At 37.9% G+C, this 15,583-nt stretch overlaps 1 protein-coding gene across 1 annotated transcript in view; it reads left to right on the forward strand.

Annotated features, from left to right (window-relative positions):
• The window catches only part of PAN3 (poly(A) specific ribonuclease subunit PAN3), a 119,512-nt gene that overhangs the window by 52,116 nt on the left and 51,813 nt on the right, over window positions 1-15,583 (forward strand). The window contains exon 5 of the mRNA XM_077809871.1: window positions 4,858-5,019. Coding sequence (XP_077665997.1) covers window positions 4,858-5,019 — 162 coding nt within the window. The remainder of the gene's footprint in view (window positions 1-4,857; window positions 5,020-15,583) is intronic.

Below are 15,583 nucleotides of genomic sequence, written 5' to 3' on the forward strand. Positions count from 1 at the left end.
AACACTAACCCAGGAACCTATCCTTGCAACAAAGCCCGTTGCCGACTCTGTCCACATATCTATTCAAGGGACACTATCATAGGGCCTAATCACATCAGCCACACCCTCAGAGGCTCATTCCCCTGCACATCTACCAAAGTGATATATACCATCATGTGCCAGCAATGCCTCTCTGCCATGTACATTGGCCAAACCGGACAGTCTCTACGTAAAAGAATAAATGGACACAAATTAGACGTCAAGAATTATAACATTCAAAAACCAGTCAGAGAACGCTTCAATCTCTCTGGTCACTCGATTACAGACCTAAAAGTCTCAATATTACAACAAAAAAGCTTCAAAAACAGACTCCAGCGAGAGACTGCTGAATTGGAATTAATTTGCAAATTGGACACCATTAACTTAGACTTGAATAAAGACTGGGAGTGGATGAGTCATTACACAAAGTAAAAACTACTTCCCCATGCTAATTTCAAATGCAACAAGCAGTCCATCTAGCAGAATAAAATGGACAAGTTAATAGACTTGCTAGAGTTCTCTGGAACTCTATATTGGATGAATGGGGAGCAAGTAACAGGCTGGCATCAGGAAACATTTCTAGAGCACATGGTGATTCAAGATTGCTCATCTGTCAGAGTGTTTTGGTGTGAAGACGTTTCTTAGAACTTTCTGATGCTTCTCAAGATTGTTTACCAAGTCAGTATTTAAATGTCAGTTGTCTTCCTAAAATGTACAGACATACAGATGTCAAAGTTTACAAAAAGTCTTGCTGAGCAGTTCTTTACCTGATGGAGTCTTTCTTTCAGACAGTCGTCTTTATATTCATCCAAGGGACTTGCCCTTGCATCAAGCAGCTCTTGAGCTGTATTGGGCAGGTTAAATCATACTTCATAGGATGTCATAGCTTCAGAGAAGACATTATCAAGGTGACTTGTTTTCCTAGAAGCTTATGAGTGGCTGCTTTGTCCTTGCCTTTGATCCAAGACATAATCTGCTACCTGTGGTAGCAAACAAAATTACAGAGAGCAAGAATATGGCAATCTTGGTTTTCCTGTCCTGACTACTCAGTAGATTTACTAACCTTATCAGCTCTCCCTACAGAACTTCCTTTCTTCCAGTTTCCTATAGACTCGGCTGTACATCCTGACCTGGATGTGCTTTCATTGATGGAATAGTTTGAGGGTGAACTTGGGATATTTAGATGTGAGTTACTCAAAACTTGTATCCAGTCTTTTTATTAAAATGTTGACAGGGCTTTTATGTCTGTCTTACATTGCAGAAGTTCGGGTTCTTGGGTAAAAAAAAATTTTGAGTGACTCAAGCATGTCTGTATGGCATGGCAAGCCAGAGTGAATTTACCACACATCATCTTGCTGCATGCTGACTCTGTGGACACTGCTAAACTGCAGTGAATGTCTAAGGTCTAGTCCACTGTCCAGGACTTCTACTGTGCTGTTGAAGTGCCTATATGGTGAATTATTGCACAGCAAGCTGGTGCGCTGTAGATTCAGACCCTGGCTTGCCATGCAGTAACTCACCATGTAGACAAGCTCTAAGTCAGTTTTGAAAATTGGATATAGGCCGGTGGTTCTCAAACTTTTGTGTTGGTGACCCCTTTCACATAGCAAGTCTCTGAGTGTGACCCTCCTTATAAATTAAAAACGCTATATATATATATATAATTTAACCAACACATATATATATAATTTAACACCATTATAAATGCTGGATGCAAAGCAGGGTTTGGGGTGGAGGCTGACAGCTTGTGACTCCTCAGAATAACCTCGTGACCCCCTGAGGGGTCCCGACCCCCAGTTTGAGAACCCCTGATGTAGGCTGTTAAATCACTTGGGCGCTTTTGAAAATCTTATCTCTAGTGCAAGATCTAAGTTTTATTACATGCAGATGTCTTTTAATTCCTGAGCCTTGGTAGGAACGCTATGAATTAGGGGGATCTTATCAGTCCAGACTGGATTCTATATTGCTTGTAGCATACAACTGGCCTGTGCTGTGTGTGTGTGTGTGTGTGTGTGTGTGTTTTTGGTTGTGACCCCTCATAAAACCTGGATTCAGTTTCAGTGTAGTTCTCTGGAATCTGAATCTAGTTGTAAAGGAAACAGCCTTCCTCTGGTTTAACTGCTTGGCTCAGTTTCTCTTTTGTTTTAGTTTTCCTTTTCAGAATATTTATATTTATAGATCACCTTTCATTTTGAAGGATCCATAAGCCTTTCATAAATATATGTGAGCTTCAACACTGAGGAGAGTGGATGGTTGGGACATAGTACTTGATATAGCAGTGAAGGCCGAGGTGCTAGTTTGGTCAAGGACATTGAGACAAACCCATCATGAAAAATACAGTAAAATTTTCAATATTTATGCAGAGAAAAGACATATTTTGTCTCACCCAAAAGATCCTGTATTGAGTATACCTTACCAGAAATTCAGACACATTGCTCTTTCCAGTCTCCCAAATGGACAACTGATCATTAACATTACTGTAATGCACTCATACTCAAAATGTGGGGAGACTGTTGTCCTGTCATCACACAGTTTATATATTTCCATTTAGAGACATTGCAGAAGCCACTTACTCTCCTTTTGTACATCAAGGATTCAAATTACTTGATCTTTAAGCAGCTTTATATCTTTATAACTTGAAGGTCAAAGTTGGGATCCTTCATCTTCTACTCTTAGTTAACTTGAACTATTTTTCTCAGAAGCAAGAATGTGAGGAGGCCAAATGCTGGAATTATTATTCAAGCAAAATGCCAACTGGATTCTGTAGGTATTTAGACTGGCTAACAGTGTGACTCATAGGTTGTCAGGTGAACCCCCCCCATAAACAGAGGCTCCTTTTGCAGCCTTCTGTGATAGTCTGGTTAAACTCATCTTACAGTGTTGGTGGCTTTGCATGAACAGGGGGAATCTCCTTCAATGAAGTTCTCATTTTGTCTAGCAAGGAACAATCTTTACTATGCATGTCCAGTTGTAAGCCGTTCAGTTTCCTAGAGAGACTAGTTACGTAGGTTTCTGCATGAAGGGGAGTAAGTTTTTAGTTTATCTCCATCTATACAGGATCACAGTAAAACCTCCCTACATTTGCCAGTTGATACCTATTTCAGTAGATACCCCAAAAGGAAGACTTTTTATGAATAAGGATGAACTCTCTCCATGGTTTTTAAGAGTTCATATTACAAGTATAGAAGGAAGTAACAAAGGGAACCCAGGAGAGTTGATCCATATCCGTGCCGTATCTCCTATCCGTGAAGTCATTACACGGGACCATGTATAACAGACATGCTGCTCTGATTCCAGACAGTTTCATATTTCTTCGTGTAACAAGTATTCAGAACGATTTGGGTATTTTAATGTAGAATGACTCTTGCTACAAGCTTGCTTTAGAGAGGAGACTATTGAAAAGTTTACATCCTTCATTCTGTGTGGGTAAAATATTCTCAAATAGATTAGCTGCTCTTTCCCTCCCTTTCATTGTCATGATTTTACCATAGCAGAACATCCTTTGATCATTTTGGAAGTTTAAAGCAGGTTCTTATCAAAATCCTAGACTTCTAACATTCTTCACATTCAGGCGACAACCTATTACCCAAACTAGAAGTCTTCTGAAAGCTGTTTTAGAACTGTTCAGTGACCAGTGTGAGATTTAAGTAATTGGTGGTCTCAATCCAGATCCTAGTGGCCAAGCAGCGCATTAAGACCCGTACTCATAGGTGTGGAAATTTATTCCCCAACTGATTGGTAGCAGCAGTAAAGAAGCCATGTTCTAAGTAAGTCCAAACTCTGAACTGTGTCCCTGCTGGAATTTGCTCTCTAGGCTAGGATACATTGATATGACATCATGGGGAAGTTTGCAGTGCCCTTGTGCTTTGCCTGTTTTTTTGGGTAAAGGGTTTCAGTTTCCAGAGCTCTTTTCATAAAAATTCAATGAAATGCTTTAAAGTCCATCTACTGGTTTTCATAATCAGGGTACTAGGGTTGTCTGTATTGTTGAGTCACAACCACCTTTTGCATGTTTGCTTTTTTAAAAAACGCATGGTTTGCTTTCTTGAGTGACTGGAGTCCATTTCACATATTCTTCCATTATTGTATTTCACGTCTGTCTTCATCTAGGAAGATAGTTGGAATTAGTCTTCTGAATATTAATTTGGACAGGTGGAAGACCTTTTGTCTAGTTCCATGAGTTCTGTTGTAAATGGCTTCAAAATTGTCTTATGTTTTGAAATTTCCTTTAAGGCCCCATTCTTTTTTTCTTTCAAGAAAGAGCTGTGGCAGCCTTGAACGTAAATATTTGTTTTGCCTTTGAATGTTTTTTCATTAAGCTGATTTCCTGTTGCTTGATGGATGCCTTTGACCCTTCCCAAGGAAAGTGTCGGAGTTCAGTATCATGATGTGGTTGAAGGTATGTGCTAGAGGAATATAGGTTGGAAGGTACCATGGGTCTCTGTCTAAAACCTCTGCACTTGTTCTGCCACAACAGTGTCTGCTTTGTGGGATAAAAACAGGGAAGTGTCAATGGAAGAGTTTTGCAAAACATAATTTTTCATTTTTATGAAATTCACCAAACTGTATGCACAGACTTCAGTGGCTGACTTCTGTTGCAATGGTTTGCTTACAAATACTCTACCTCTGCCTTAGTTGTTTTCCTTTCCTTTCCAAGGAATTGTTAGTTAGAGCCTCATAGTCGGGATTGAAGGGAAACAGTCTCAGATAAATTTTACTTGCAAATTGTTTCCTATTCCACCAATCCAGAGATCATCCTGAGATGTTCTACCTATTTTAGCTTAGTTCTAGACTGAGGGATGTTAGGAGTGGCCTGGTTTCTCTCCTTCTTTTTCGTAGCCAAGGAAGTATCGACTGGGGATGCTGGAGGAGAGGATAGTTCCGGTGGGATCAAAGGCACGAAAATCAAAGAACGCTATTGGCTGTCTGGCTGACAGGTGTAAAACAGGAGTACCCATCAATATGGTTTGGTGGAACAGAGTCACAGAAAACAATTTTCAGGTAAAATTACTTTTTACTAGTCACTTTTCAGTATCTTGGATGCTTTATTTTACATTTTTAAAAAAATGTTAGAAACAGTTACTCAAAGCAGGGGTTGAAATTGGGCCAGAAGCTCAAACAATAAAATAAGTGTAGTTGCCCCCAGGACAAGTGCTCTCTGGCATTTTATTGTCTGTCCCCGCTCCCATTCAGAGGTTTGGTTTTGTTTGTTTGTTTACTGTTCTAATTTGTGGAGGAGATAACAGACTTGCATTCTTTCTAACCTATTAAAATAAGACACCATGCTTTACATTTCTGAGTGAGGTACGTTTCTGATGGAAAGAGTTTAGTTATATCCATCGCAAACATCTAATATTGTAGGCTTTTTTGCATTGAATATTAAAGTAGAAAAGTTTAAATGCACAAAAATCAGAAAACTTCACAATTTAACTTTGCTATTTGAACCTTCTAAATTTCCTGGCTGTTTTGTGCATTTAAATTGTCAAATTCAACATTGTATTAATAGTTCCTCCTCTTCTTCTTCCCCCCCATCCCCCCGAATTACCATCAACTCAGTTTTTAAGAGAGGAGAGATTGTGCAGTGTTGAAGGTTATGATTGTATAAACTTGATAAAGTTAGAACTGAAAAGAGGTACTTAGAATGGAATGATCGTATTAACCTTAACTATTGTGTTGTAACTAGAGTTACCACCTGGTTGGTATTTGACCAGCCTGGCTTTTTTTATGAATTTGCCAGTAAAATAATTTAACCTGACAGTTTTTTTAATGTAGAACTAAAGATTTCCATTATTATCACAATACACTAGGATATCTAATGTTAAAAGTTTGTGTCCAGCTAAAAATGCTGCAGTGTTCCCACTTACACAGTTTAAGTAAGAAAATGATGTTATCATTATCTTATCTGTGTGTTACCTCGCTAGATACTCAAGTTGCTCTTGAAGAGGCCAGTGTTACTGAGTTGCCTTGTGGTTGTGGAGGGGGAGGGGTGCCATTTTTTTGTATTTCAGAAGTGGTAACCCTAGGTGTAATTCCTATTGCTTAAAACTTCCGTAACACTTGCGATTAATGTTTGCTCTGAGAACAGTCTTCTACCTCACAGTGGTGTTGAGGTATTATTTTCCTGTTTGAGTTAGAAAGGTAAAGGTTAAATGACTTGCTTAAGGCATGCAGTGAATCAGTGGTAGAGGTGGAATTAGAACTCTGAAGCTCTCAGGCTTTTGTTCAATATATCACTCTGTTTTGTGACTCGTAGGGGCACAAACCGCACATAATTCACTAGGGGCCACCTGCTAGGTGAGAGGAAGAGGAGGAATGGCAGAATTCCCATCCCCAAATTCCCATCCCCATCAACAGGGAAAGGCAAGGAAGGAGTTGCCCGCTCTTTCTCCCTCCTGCTCCTGCAGTTGCCACCTCTTCTCCTTTTCCATTGTAATTTAGTTTGGGATTTTCATCTGGTCCATTTGCCCAGCTCTAGAGTAAGAAAGCTAAAAATGCTATGGGGGAGGCAGTGGACTAGAAACCTAAATATTCAGGCCTCCTCCTTGCCACCCTTCTCTTCTAAATTTTTCCCTCCTGAATTGTAAAGGAGTGAGGTTCTTTGGTCCTAGTAGTGCCCCCAGGTCTTTGAGTTTAAATTGGCAATAGGCTGGGACTGCATTGTGGGTCAAGGGGCTTGGAAGGGCAGAGGAACAGTATCCCATAAATCCAAGTTCCTTACTACACATAGCCAGGGCCAGTGCAACAGTCGGTTATTAATGTGGCACATAAGATGTGAGGCTGTGTATTCTACAGTGTGCTTTCCTGCTTGAAGATACTTTCTTTGAGAGAGAGAAAGAGCGAGAGCACTCTTTGTGGATGACGAAGGGAAGACTATTCCAGGTGTAGAGGGCAGAATACATGAATCAGAGCAGGAAGATGAGACAAAAGGAGTTGTATGGTGAAAAGCATAGGGAAGGAAAGAGAAAAATGGAGAGATGAGCAGAGACTGTAGGTGAGAGCAAAATTGTATAGGGCCTTCTAGGTGGAGAATGAAAAGCTGAATTTCAGCTTTGGTTGAATTCTATAACAAGATTGTTCCTTATATATGTTGAAGTTCTAGTGAGTTTTTGTGAGGGTGACTTTGAAAGTACAGATATTAAACTTTTCTGTTTTAACACAAGGGGGAGAAGAGAAAATTATTCTTAAAAAAATAGAAACTAACTGTTAAATCACAAATAGGTAATAGTAATTGGGCAAGTTTGGTTCCTGAAATTACCTTTAAATTAACATGTTGAAACTGAGGTTTCAAGTTGACTGTGTCCTAATTCAGCATGTCCATAATCCACAAATAAGGTTGATGCCTTACCAACATTTTGAAGATATGTAGTTCAAAAATAGCTTTTCTGGTCTGAAAATAGTGTAGGATGATTAAACAGTAGTGACTAGGGAGGGCATTTAGTGGTTACTGGAGGTGTTGAAAGCCTGTGCTGAAGCTAAAGTTCTTATCTTAGCCTCTTAACTCCCTGGAAGAACTCAGCCTCAAGTCATAATTGCTAATATAATTTATGAAAATATAATATACTGTTAAGGTGACTTGTACATTCAAATGGACATAGGGGTTTATTTGCAGGTTTTTCTTAGCTGTTGAAGATCTATAACTAATACAAACCAGGATTCCAGCTTAACATTCCAATAACTTTTCATTTTGGTATTCTTAAAGTTCACATACTCATTTGAATGTACATCCATTGAAATACCTGATTCGGATTGTGGAAACAGGATTAAATTTATTTGAAAGGTGCAACATAAGTGCTATCTTTAATATGTTGCTATGGTCAGAAAAGCAGCTGAAAGAGGACAGAAACTATTTAATATGGTCATGAATACACAAGGGTCAGATCAATTTTATGTTAGTGGCAGTAAGCTTATGCTACTTCTTACAGCTGTAAGCATTGCACAGTCAACACTGTTGTGCAGAAAGTGAGCTGGATTCTATTCAATTTTGTGCTTCAAAAGGTTACTAAATTCCTTTTCAGGACTAAATTCTACCCTCAGTTACAAAACATCCATGGCTACTTCAGTTCTGTCCCTTGTGTGTATGCAGAAAGTAGGGTGTATTATTACATGATCACACAACACGCATGCAGTGATATGAAATACTGTGTAAAATGGTAAGAAAAGGTTCAGTTTAAACATACAGCTCAACATACCTGTAACTGTTTTTTTGGGGGGAGGAGCAATACTATAATTCATGGTAAGAGTGATCTGCAGAAGAAATGGGTAGAGTCCATTTAATTTAGGAGAGATGTGTTGTTTGTTTCTGTTAAACAGCCTAAACAGGCATTCTGCACAAATGGGGTGGTGGGGAGAGGTTTGTTTTTAATGTCCCTTGCAACCTCCAGTCTCAGGCTGGCTGCTCTGATGTTCGAGTGTTTAATTCTCAGATGTCATAATTATCAAAAAACTCAAATGGAATAGCAAGCACCTGCATAGGGACTTGGGTAAGTGAGGTTCATTATTGGGTACACCTGTCTGTTTTTAAAGATTACTTGGAATATAAAAATCATTTTGAAAAGCATGCCATAAAGGGAGATAACTGCCTCGAATAGCATGGGTACAGTGTAATGGAGTTCTTTCCGAACAGTGACCTTAAAGGATTATTCAGTTTGGGATGTTTGAACAGATCAGCATGAATTTGGAGGTGGTGGGTAGGAATAGTAGTAATAATAATAAAAAAGATCAAAAAGGCTTTACTTCAGATTTTTAACAAGGTAAGTACATTTGACCGCATACTTCTGAAATAAATGGAATCTATATCTGCTTTGATCTGATAGGATTTGTGCATGGAGCTAATATAGCCATGCAGTACACCAGCCACAGCCTTTTAAAGGCACAACCCATATTTCTACAGCTGTTTTTACTATGCATACAGGAGACAAATTTGTTAAAGTATTTCTTTTGAACAATGTAGTTTTTTACTACCTGCTGCAATAGATTTGATTTAAATTAAATGTTGTCTCCCTTCTGGCCTGGTGCAGTAGGCTGTAACTGACTTCTTGGTGCAGAAAGTGAGGTGGTAGCACCAGAATGTTCTCATGTTCACACCCCACCATGCTATATTTATCAGTCTGCTAGGGGGGAAATCTACAGTGTTCATTAACGACAACATATGTGTACATTTTACATTCAGTTAAGTTTCTGTTGAACACTGTTTCTATGTCCCCACTTTAGACTTTTGAAACTGGCCTTTGTCATAGAAAATCTGACACACACAAAATCCTCATTTATTGTCTGAACTATTTTACAGCTAGTCAGAATAAAGCATTAGAAAATACACAGTTGGGAACTATTCTGCACTAGCAGGGGGATGGACAATATGAAAGGAATGGTCTTGAGGATAAGACATTGGCCAGGAGCTCTGGATTCAGTTTTCTGCTCTGCTACCTATTGGACAAATCACTTAAATGGTGGTGTTGGCTTACTTTTAGTGCTTGATTGAAATTTCAGAACTACAGCCAGTACTTCATGGGTTTTTTTTTTTTTTTAAAGTCACACTGTTCCATTACTTTATCCATACTCTTTGAGCAGCAGACATCCCTTGTAGATGATCATAATGGTCCCTTCAGGCCTTAAAGTCTGAGTCTGTTAGGTTCTCTAAATATATTCAGTAAATGGCTTTGTGAATCTTTTCTTCTACCTTCCTGTCACTGTTCAAGGAAACTGCATCTGCATGCCCTCTACCCCTGCTTCCCCCTCCTCCCTGGTCCATTAAGGGCACCCACTGTAGACTCCTGGCTCCTCAGCCATCACCTCTCCTGTGCAGAGACTCACTTCTGTTTCCCTCCTGACCCAGGGGATCTTTTCAGGGATTGGTTCTTGGCCATACATTATTTAATACTTTTATCAATGCCTGGAAGAAAACACAAAATCATCACTGATAACATTTGCGGATCACACAAAAATTGGTGGAGTGGTAAATAATGAGGAAGAGTTCACTGTTTCAGAGTGATCTGGATTGCTTGGTAAGCTGGGCATAAGCAAATATGTGTTTTAATACAGCTAAATGGAAAAGTATACATCTAGGAACAAAGAATATAGGCCTTGCTTATGAAGTGGGGGACTATATCCTGGGAAGTAGTTACTCTGAAAAAGATTTGGTGGTGGAGGTGGATAAGCAGCTGAAAATGAGCTCCCAGTGTGACTCTGTGGCCGAAAGAGCTAATGTGATCCTATGATATAAACAGTAGAATCTTGAGTAGGAGAAGAGACGTTATTTTACCTTTTTTCAGCACTGGTGCAACTTTTGGTTTAGTACTGTGTCCAGTTCTGGTGCCCAAAATTGAAGAAGGATGTTGAGAAACTGGAGAAAGTTCAGAGAAGAGTCACGATAATGAGTAAAGGATTAGAAAACATGCCTTATAATGTTAGACTTTCGTTTAACAAAGAGAAGGTTAAGGGATGACTTGATTTACAGTCTGTAGGTATCTACATGGAAAACAAATATTTAATAGTGGGCTCTTCCGTCTAGCAGAGAAAGGTATAACAGAACCCAGTGGCTGGAAGTTGAAGCTAAACAAATTCAGACTAGAAATAGGCATACATTTTTAACGGTGAGAGTAATTAACTGCTGGAATAATTTATGAAGGGTCATGGTGGCTTCTCCATCACTGGCAATTTTTAAATCAAGATTGGATGCTTTTCTAAAAGAATTATTATTATTATTATTTATTTATTTTTTATTCTAAAAGATTGGATGCTTTTTTAGGAATTATTCTGGGGTAGTCTTATGGCCTGTACTATACAGGAGGACAGACTAGATGATCACAGTGTTCCCTTTTGGCCTTAGAATCTCTGAAGCAAGCACATTTATTCTTAAGGTGAAAGCATAAGAGAAAATATACTAAAAACAAGAAAAGAAGCTACACACATGCTAAAAAGCTTACCCCCAACTCGAGCACAAGGGTCTGGTAGGTGTCAGTCCTTCAAACCCTTTTTTGCAAGGATTGTGACTCCTTCTTGGACAGCAGGTCCTATCTGCTTGCTGGATCAGAAAGAAGGCCCTGGGGTAGTTTAAAATCAAGCTGTTTTATCCAAAAGGCCTTCCTTTGTCTTTTGGTTTGTGGATAATCCAGTTTGACCTAATATGTGAGCTGCCCCAGAGGTGATACCTCTCTGAGGCAGGGCTACAACCTGACTGGTTTGCCTTAATCAGCATCCACTATTTTTAGTTCCTGGGGGAGCTGTGGTAGCCCTCGCCCTGGGAGTACAACACAATCCTACATATAAACCCTTTGTTTAAAACAATGGACCCCAAATATACTTGAACTTAATTCAGTAAGGTTTCCCAAGGATATGTAGGAAATTGCCGTTGTCACGCTGCTCTTTCTTGCTTCTAGGTTACTCTTACTCTGATTGACTAGCAATTTTAGCCCCAATTTTTGAGTTTGTTTAATCTGAGGCAAAGCGTTACTGAAATAATATGCTTTGCAAACCACTGCCTTAATCTTGTGGATGCAAGATAGCATCTTTAATTACCTTCTTCTTTACAGCATTGTCCTCTCTTCTGATTATAGGTTTTGTTTTGTTTTTTAATGATTATCAAAAAAACCTAGGTGTTTAGAAGCTGGTAAAATTCCTTGTGCTACTATTTCTAAATTTAAAAACTTTGAACTTGCAAGAGAGAAGCTAGCAGTAAAGAGCTCCCCCTTCTCCCAACAGGTTTCTTAATGTGCTGGTGGTGTGGATAAGTAGCTGAACATGAGCTCTGTGTGCCTCTGCTTACACAACTCTTATAAGAAATTCAGAACCTATTAAAATTTTTCAAAAAAGTATCTCAGAAATGTGGTTAGGAATACCTCTTTCTTTCTGAACATGTTAACGCCAAATACATGTTGGATACTCACAATCTAAAGGATGTTATTCAATCTAACTTCTGTCAGAAAACTCGGTAAAGTTCCACTCAGAAAACAGTAAAAATGACTTTGTGAGTTTCTGTATTGTGTGTTAGAGATTTTCATGTCAAATATGTTGAATTGCTGATCCTGCACCCTCTACCAGGATTCAGAGGGTCAAACTGGGTTCTTTGTGGTTTTGCACATGACCACAAAAAAAAGGACACTGCTTTCTGTGGAGTATCATAAGTGTAACAGATTGGAATGAAGTAAATTTTCTTTGTGTCTAAGAAAGTAAGTCTCCCCTCACTTTCAGTTAGGAAAAGACTTAAACGAAAGTGCAACAAGCCTGTCTAAACCAAAATAAATGTTCTCTGCCTTTTTCAGCAGTTTAAATGGTTATAAAAATCACACCTTAAATTAAACCATTGCAATTTCCACATGTAGTCAAGGGTGAAGTGTCCCTTCAGAGTGGAATCATTCTTATTTCAGTATAGTGTGTTAAACTAATCCACATAAAACTGTAGTGATGCACTTGTTTTCTTTCTGACTATTTAAAGCAATCCCATCCCCTTTTGGGCTGAAAACTCTTGACTTGGGCTTATTATTGACTCAGACTTAATCAAAAGTTTCTTAAAATTTAATTTGGTGTTTTGAGTTGCCAGAGTTTGACAAGGATGTTTTTTCAGGTATAAGAACCTTCTTGGGTACTTACTTAGAGCATTAATAACTGATTTCTTAATCTTTCATTCAAAATTAGCATATACCTGGTAGTTAGCATTGAGTACATTTTGTGAAGTTTGGAAAAGAACACTGAAATGAATAGCAAGCATAGACAAGTAACAGTGATATGTCACTTTCTTGACCATTTTGAATGTGCAGCTTGTCTATTTTAAACATGTAGTCATATATCTAAAAGCCAGAAAATGAAATAAAATTTCATTGATTTCAAGTGATTACAAATTAAAGATGCACATGTAACAAGGAACTCGGACGCAGAAAAATCACACTAATATAATGTGGCACTATAGCTGAGAGCTTACACATTCAGGAAATTTGTCTGTTCTTAAAAGCTTTTGTCAACTTGTGTGTAACATGGCAGTTAAGCAAGCTCTGGGAACTAAACGTCCGATTTCCTGATCATGATATATTAAATTATTAAAAAATATTGCTTGTTTGTGACTGTATAGAACGTTTTACTGTTATAAACCATTATAATCAGAATTTTAACCTACTTGTTTTTCTGATCAATGGGTATGGAGCCAAGTGGGTTAGAAATTGGAAGCATGTTTAAATCCTCAAATCTCTTCTTTGACCAGCATAGAAGAGGCAGGTGAGTGAGTGAGTGACTAAAAAGGCCAATAGGATATTGCTATTCATCAAGCGATATAATGTCAAATCAAGGGTATTTTTTTTGCAGTTTCATTATAAAGTACTATTTAGATTATATATGGAGAATAGCATCCAGATGCAGCCACCTAATTTGGATAAACTGAAGTATTCATAGAGTGACAAAAGTGGGAACATTCGGAGTAGAATTTCATTTTAAAATGTTTGAACCTACTGGTTGCTGTTATACAGACCAGAACTTGGGTACCTAAATTTGTGTAATATATTTAGGAATTTACAGTGGTATGATTTTATAGACAGTAGAATGGGCTTCCATTTGAGCTGAGGGAGTTAAGTATTAATCACTTGTGGGTTTTTGGAAGTTGCCCACTTTTTAGGAGGCAGTAGGGAATTTTTGCTGATCAGAGTTTCTTGGATGCATTTTTGGTTTTGACTGCATTTTGTTTTTGTTCATTGAAGGACAGGTGTTTTAATTTCACAAAATGTTTTGACATGGTAGAATTTTCATCACAGTATTGTAGACATGAAGGGTTCATGATCTGCTTGTAACTGTAAACTATTTTTCTATGGACTTTGTCATTCTTTGAGATGATGCAATTTAATTTGATTCTACAAGCTTTTCACCTGTTTTCAGACACTGTTTGAATGATGTTGCTTGATGAATTTACAGTAGTAGTATTGTATTTGAAAACTATTTTTCCCCTCAGTGCATCCTCTTTCTCTTCACTTTCTGCAGTCTCTTCATCTAACTGACTACATGCATGTTTGCCTGATCTTACTTCAGGCTGTTAAAGACCATATTTCATTCTACAGTTATTCCTCTACCTAAAACGTTCAGGTGTCTGTCTAGAACTTTCCCTTTGCGTTTAAATGCATTTAAAATTGCCGGTTATAATTAACTTTCATTTTATTTTCCTGTCTTGGTTTAGATTTTATTGATTTTTTTTCGTTACCCAGACTTTACAACTCCTTTAGCATTGTAGATGAACACCTTTGTACCCTTATGAGTCCAGGTATTTTAATTCTCCTGTCTGCACTTTTGGTTGTGACTAAAATAGGACAGTTCTCTATTGACTGTGCTTCATATTTAATATTCACACATATGCACAAATTGACTCCTACCTAAAACAGATTATTTTTTGGTATGAATTTATCTTGGTCATAGGGCTGGAATGTAGGAATGCAACAGAGCTCCATTCCAAATCCGTTGCTGGCTGTTGGACTATTTTTTGTGATTTTAAATTTTTGAGTATTATCTATCTTGTTGCAGTGTCCAGATTTAGCCTTCCTTTCTAGTAGTTTCAAATATTATATTCCACAGTGTGGCTGAAGTGTCTAACTGGAGGCTCATTTCTTTTAATTTATTTGTAATACCAGAAGCATTTAAAACAATGTTTTCAATGATTTTCTTCAGCGTCCATCTTTGTTGTCATGTCTTCCGTCTAATGTGTGTGAAATGAACAAATGATTTTCTTTGGGACTTGGTTTTCTCACTTTTGTGGAAAAGTGTACAACTTAGTAACTTAACTAATCTAAATTATAAAACTCGTAATCTTTTATTTCAACTGCCTAAAGTATGGTCCATACCTCATTTAATTGCTGTGAGGGTGTGGGTTTTTTAGTTTTGTTTTTTGTCAACCATTACCTTGTCAACAGCCTGCTGTCCATTCAAAGTTCTGCTGCTAACGTATTCTTTCTGATTTTTTTCACTCTTTTTACCTCTTTTATTCAGGCAATTGTAGCAGTTCCCTTTGAATTTGAGAATGTATACTTAAATTTGCCAACTAACACTTAATGATCTTCAGGTTATACACCTCTGCTTGTAGAATTTTGTTCATTTTTATTTTTATTTTCTACTCTTAACTTCACATGTTTTCTGTCCACTTAAGTTTATTTTAGATGGATATCCTGTAGTGTACTTTATGCCCATCTAGAACCAGTTTATATTTTTTCTCCTATGAAAAACATACTTTTTTAAAATGCAAGTTCAAAACCAATAATTTTAATTGTTTTAAAGAAAGTGTTCAAATGCCTTGCTTACTTCAGGGTGTTCAACTGTTGCCTGTTGTAGGGGACAATCTTGGTTCGAGCGATCATGAGCTAATTCAGTTCACACTGAATGGAAGGATTAACAAAAATAAATCTGCAACTAGGGTTTTTGATTTCAAAAGGGCTGACTTTCAAAAATTAAGGAAATTAGTTAGGGAAGTGGATTGGACTGAAGAATTTATGGATCTAAAGGCAGAGGAAGCCTGGGATTACTTTAAATCAAAGCTGCAGAAGCTATCGGAAGCCTGCATCCCAAGAAAGGGGAAAAAATTCATAGGCAGGAGTTGTAGACCACG

This window comes from Eretmochelys imbricata, chromosome 1 (assembly GCF_965152235.1).
Source record: "Eretmochelys imbricata isolate rEreImb1 chromosome 1, rEreImb1.hap1, whole genome shotgun sequence".
Taxonomy (NCBI): Eukaryota; Metazoa; Chordata; order Testudines; family Cheloniidae; genus Eretmochelys; species Eretmochelys imbricata.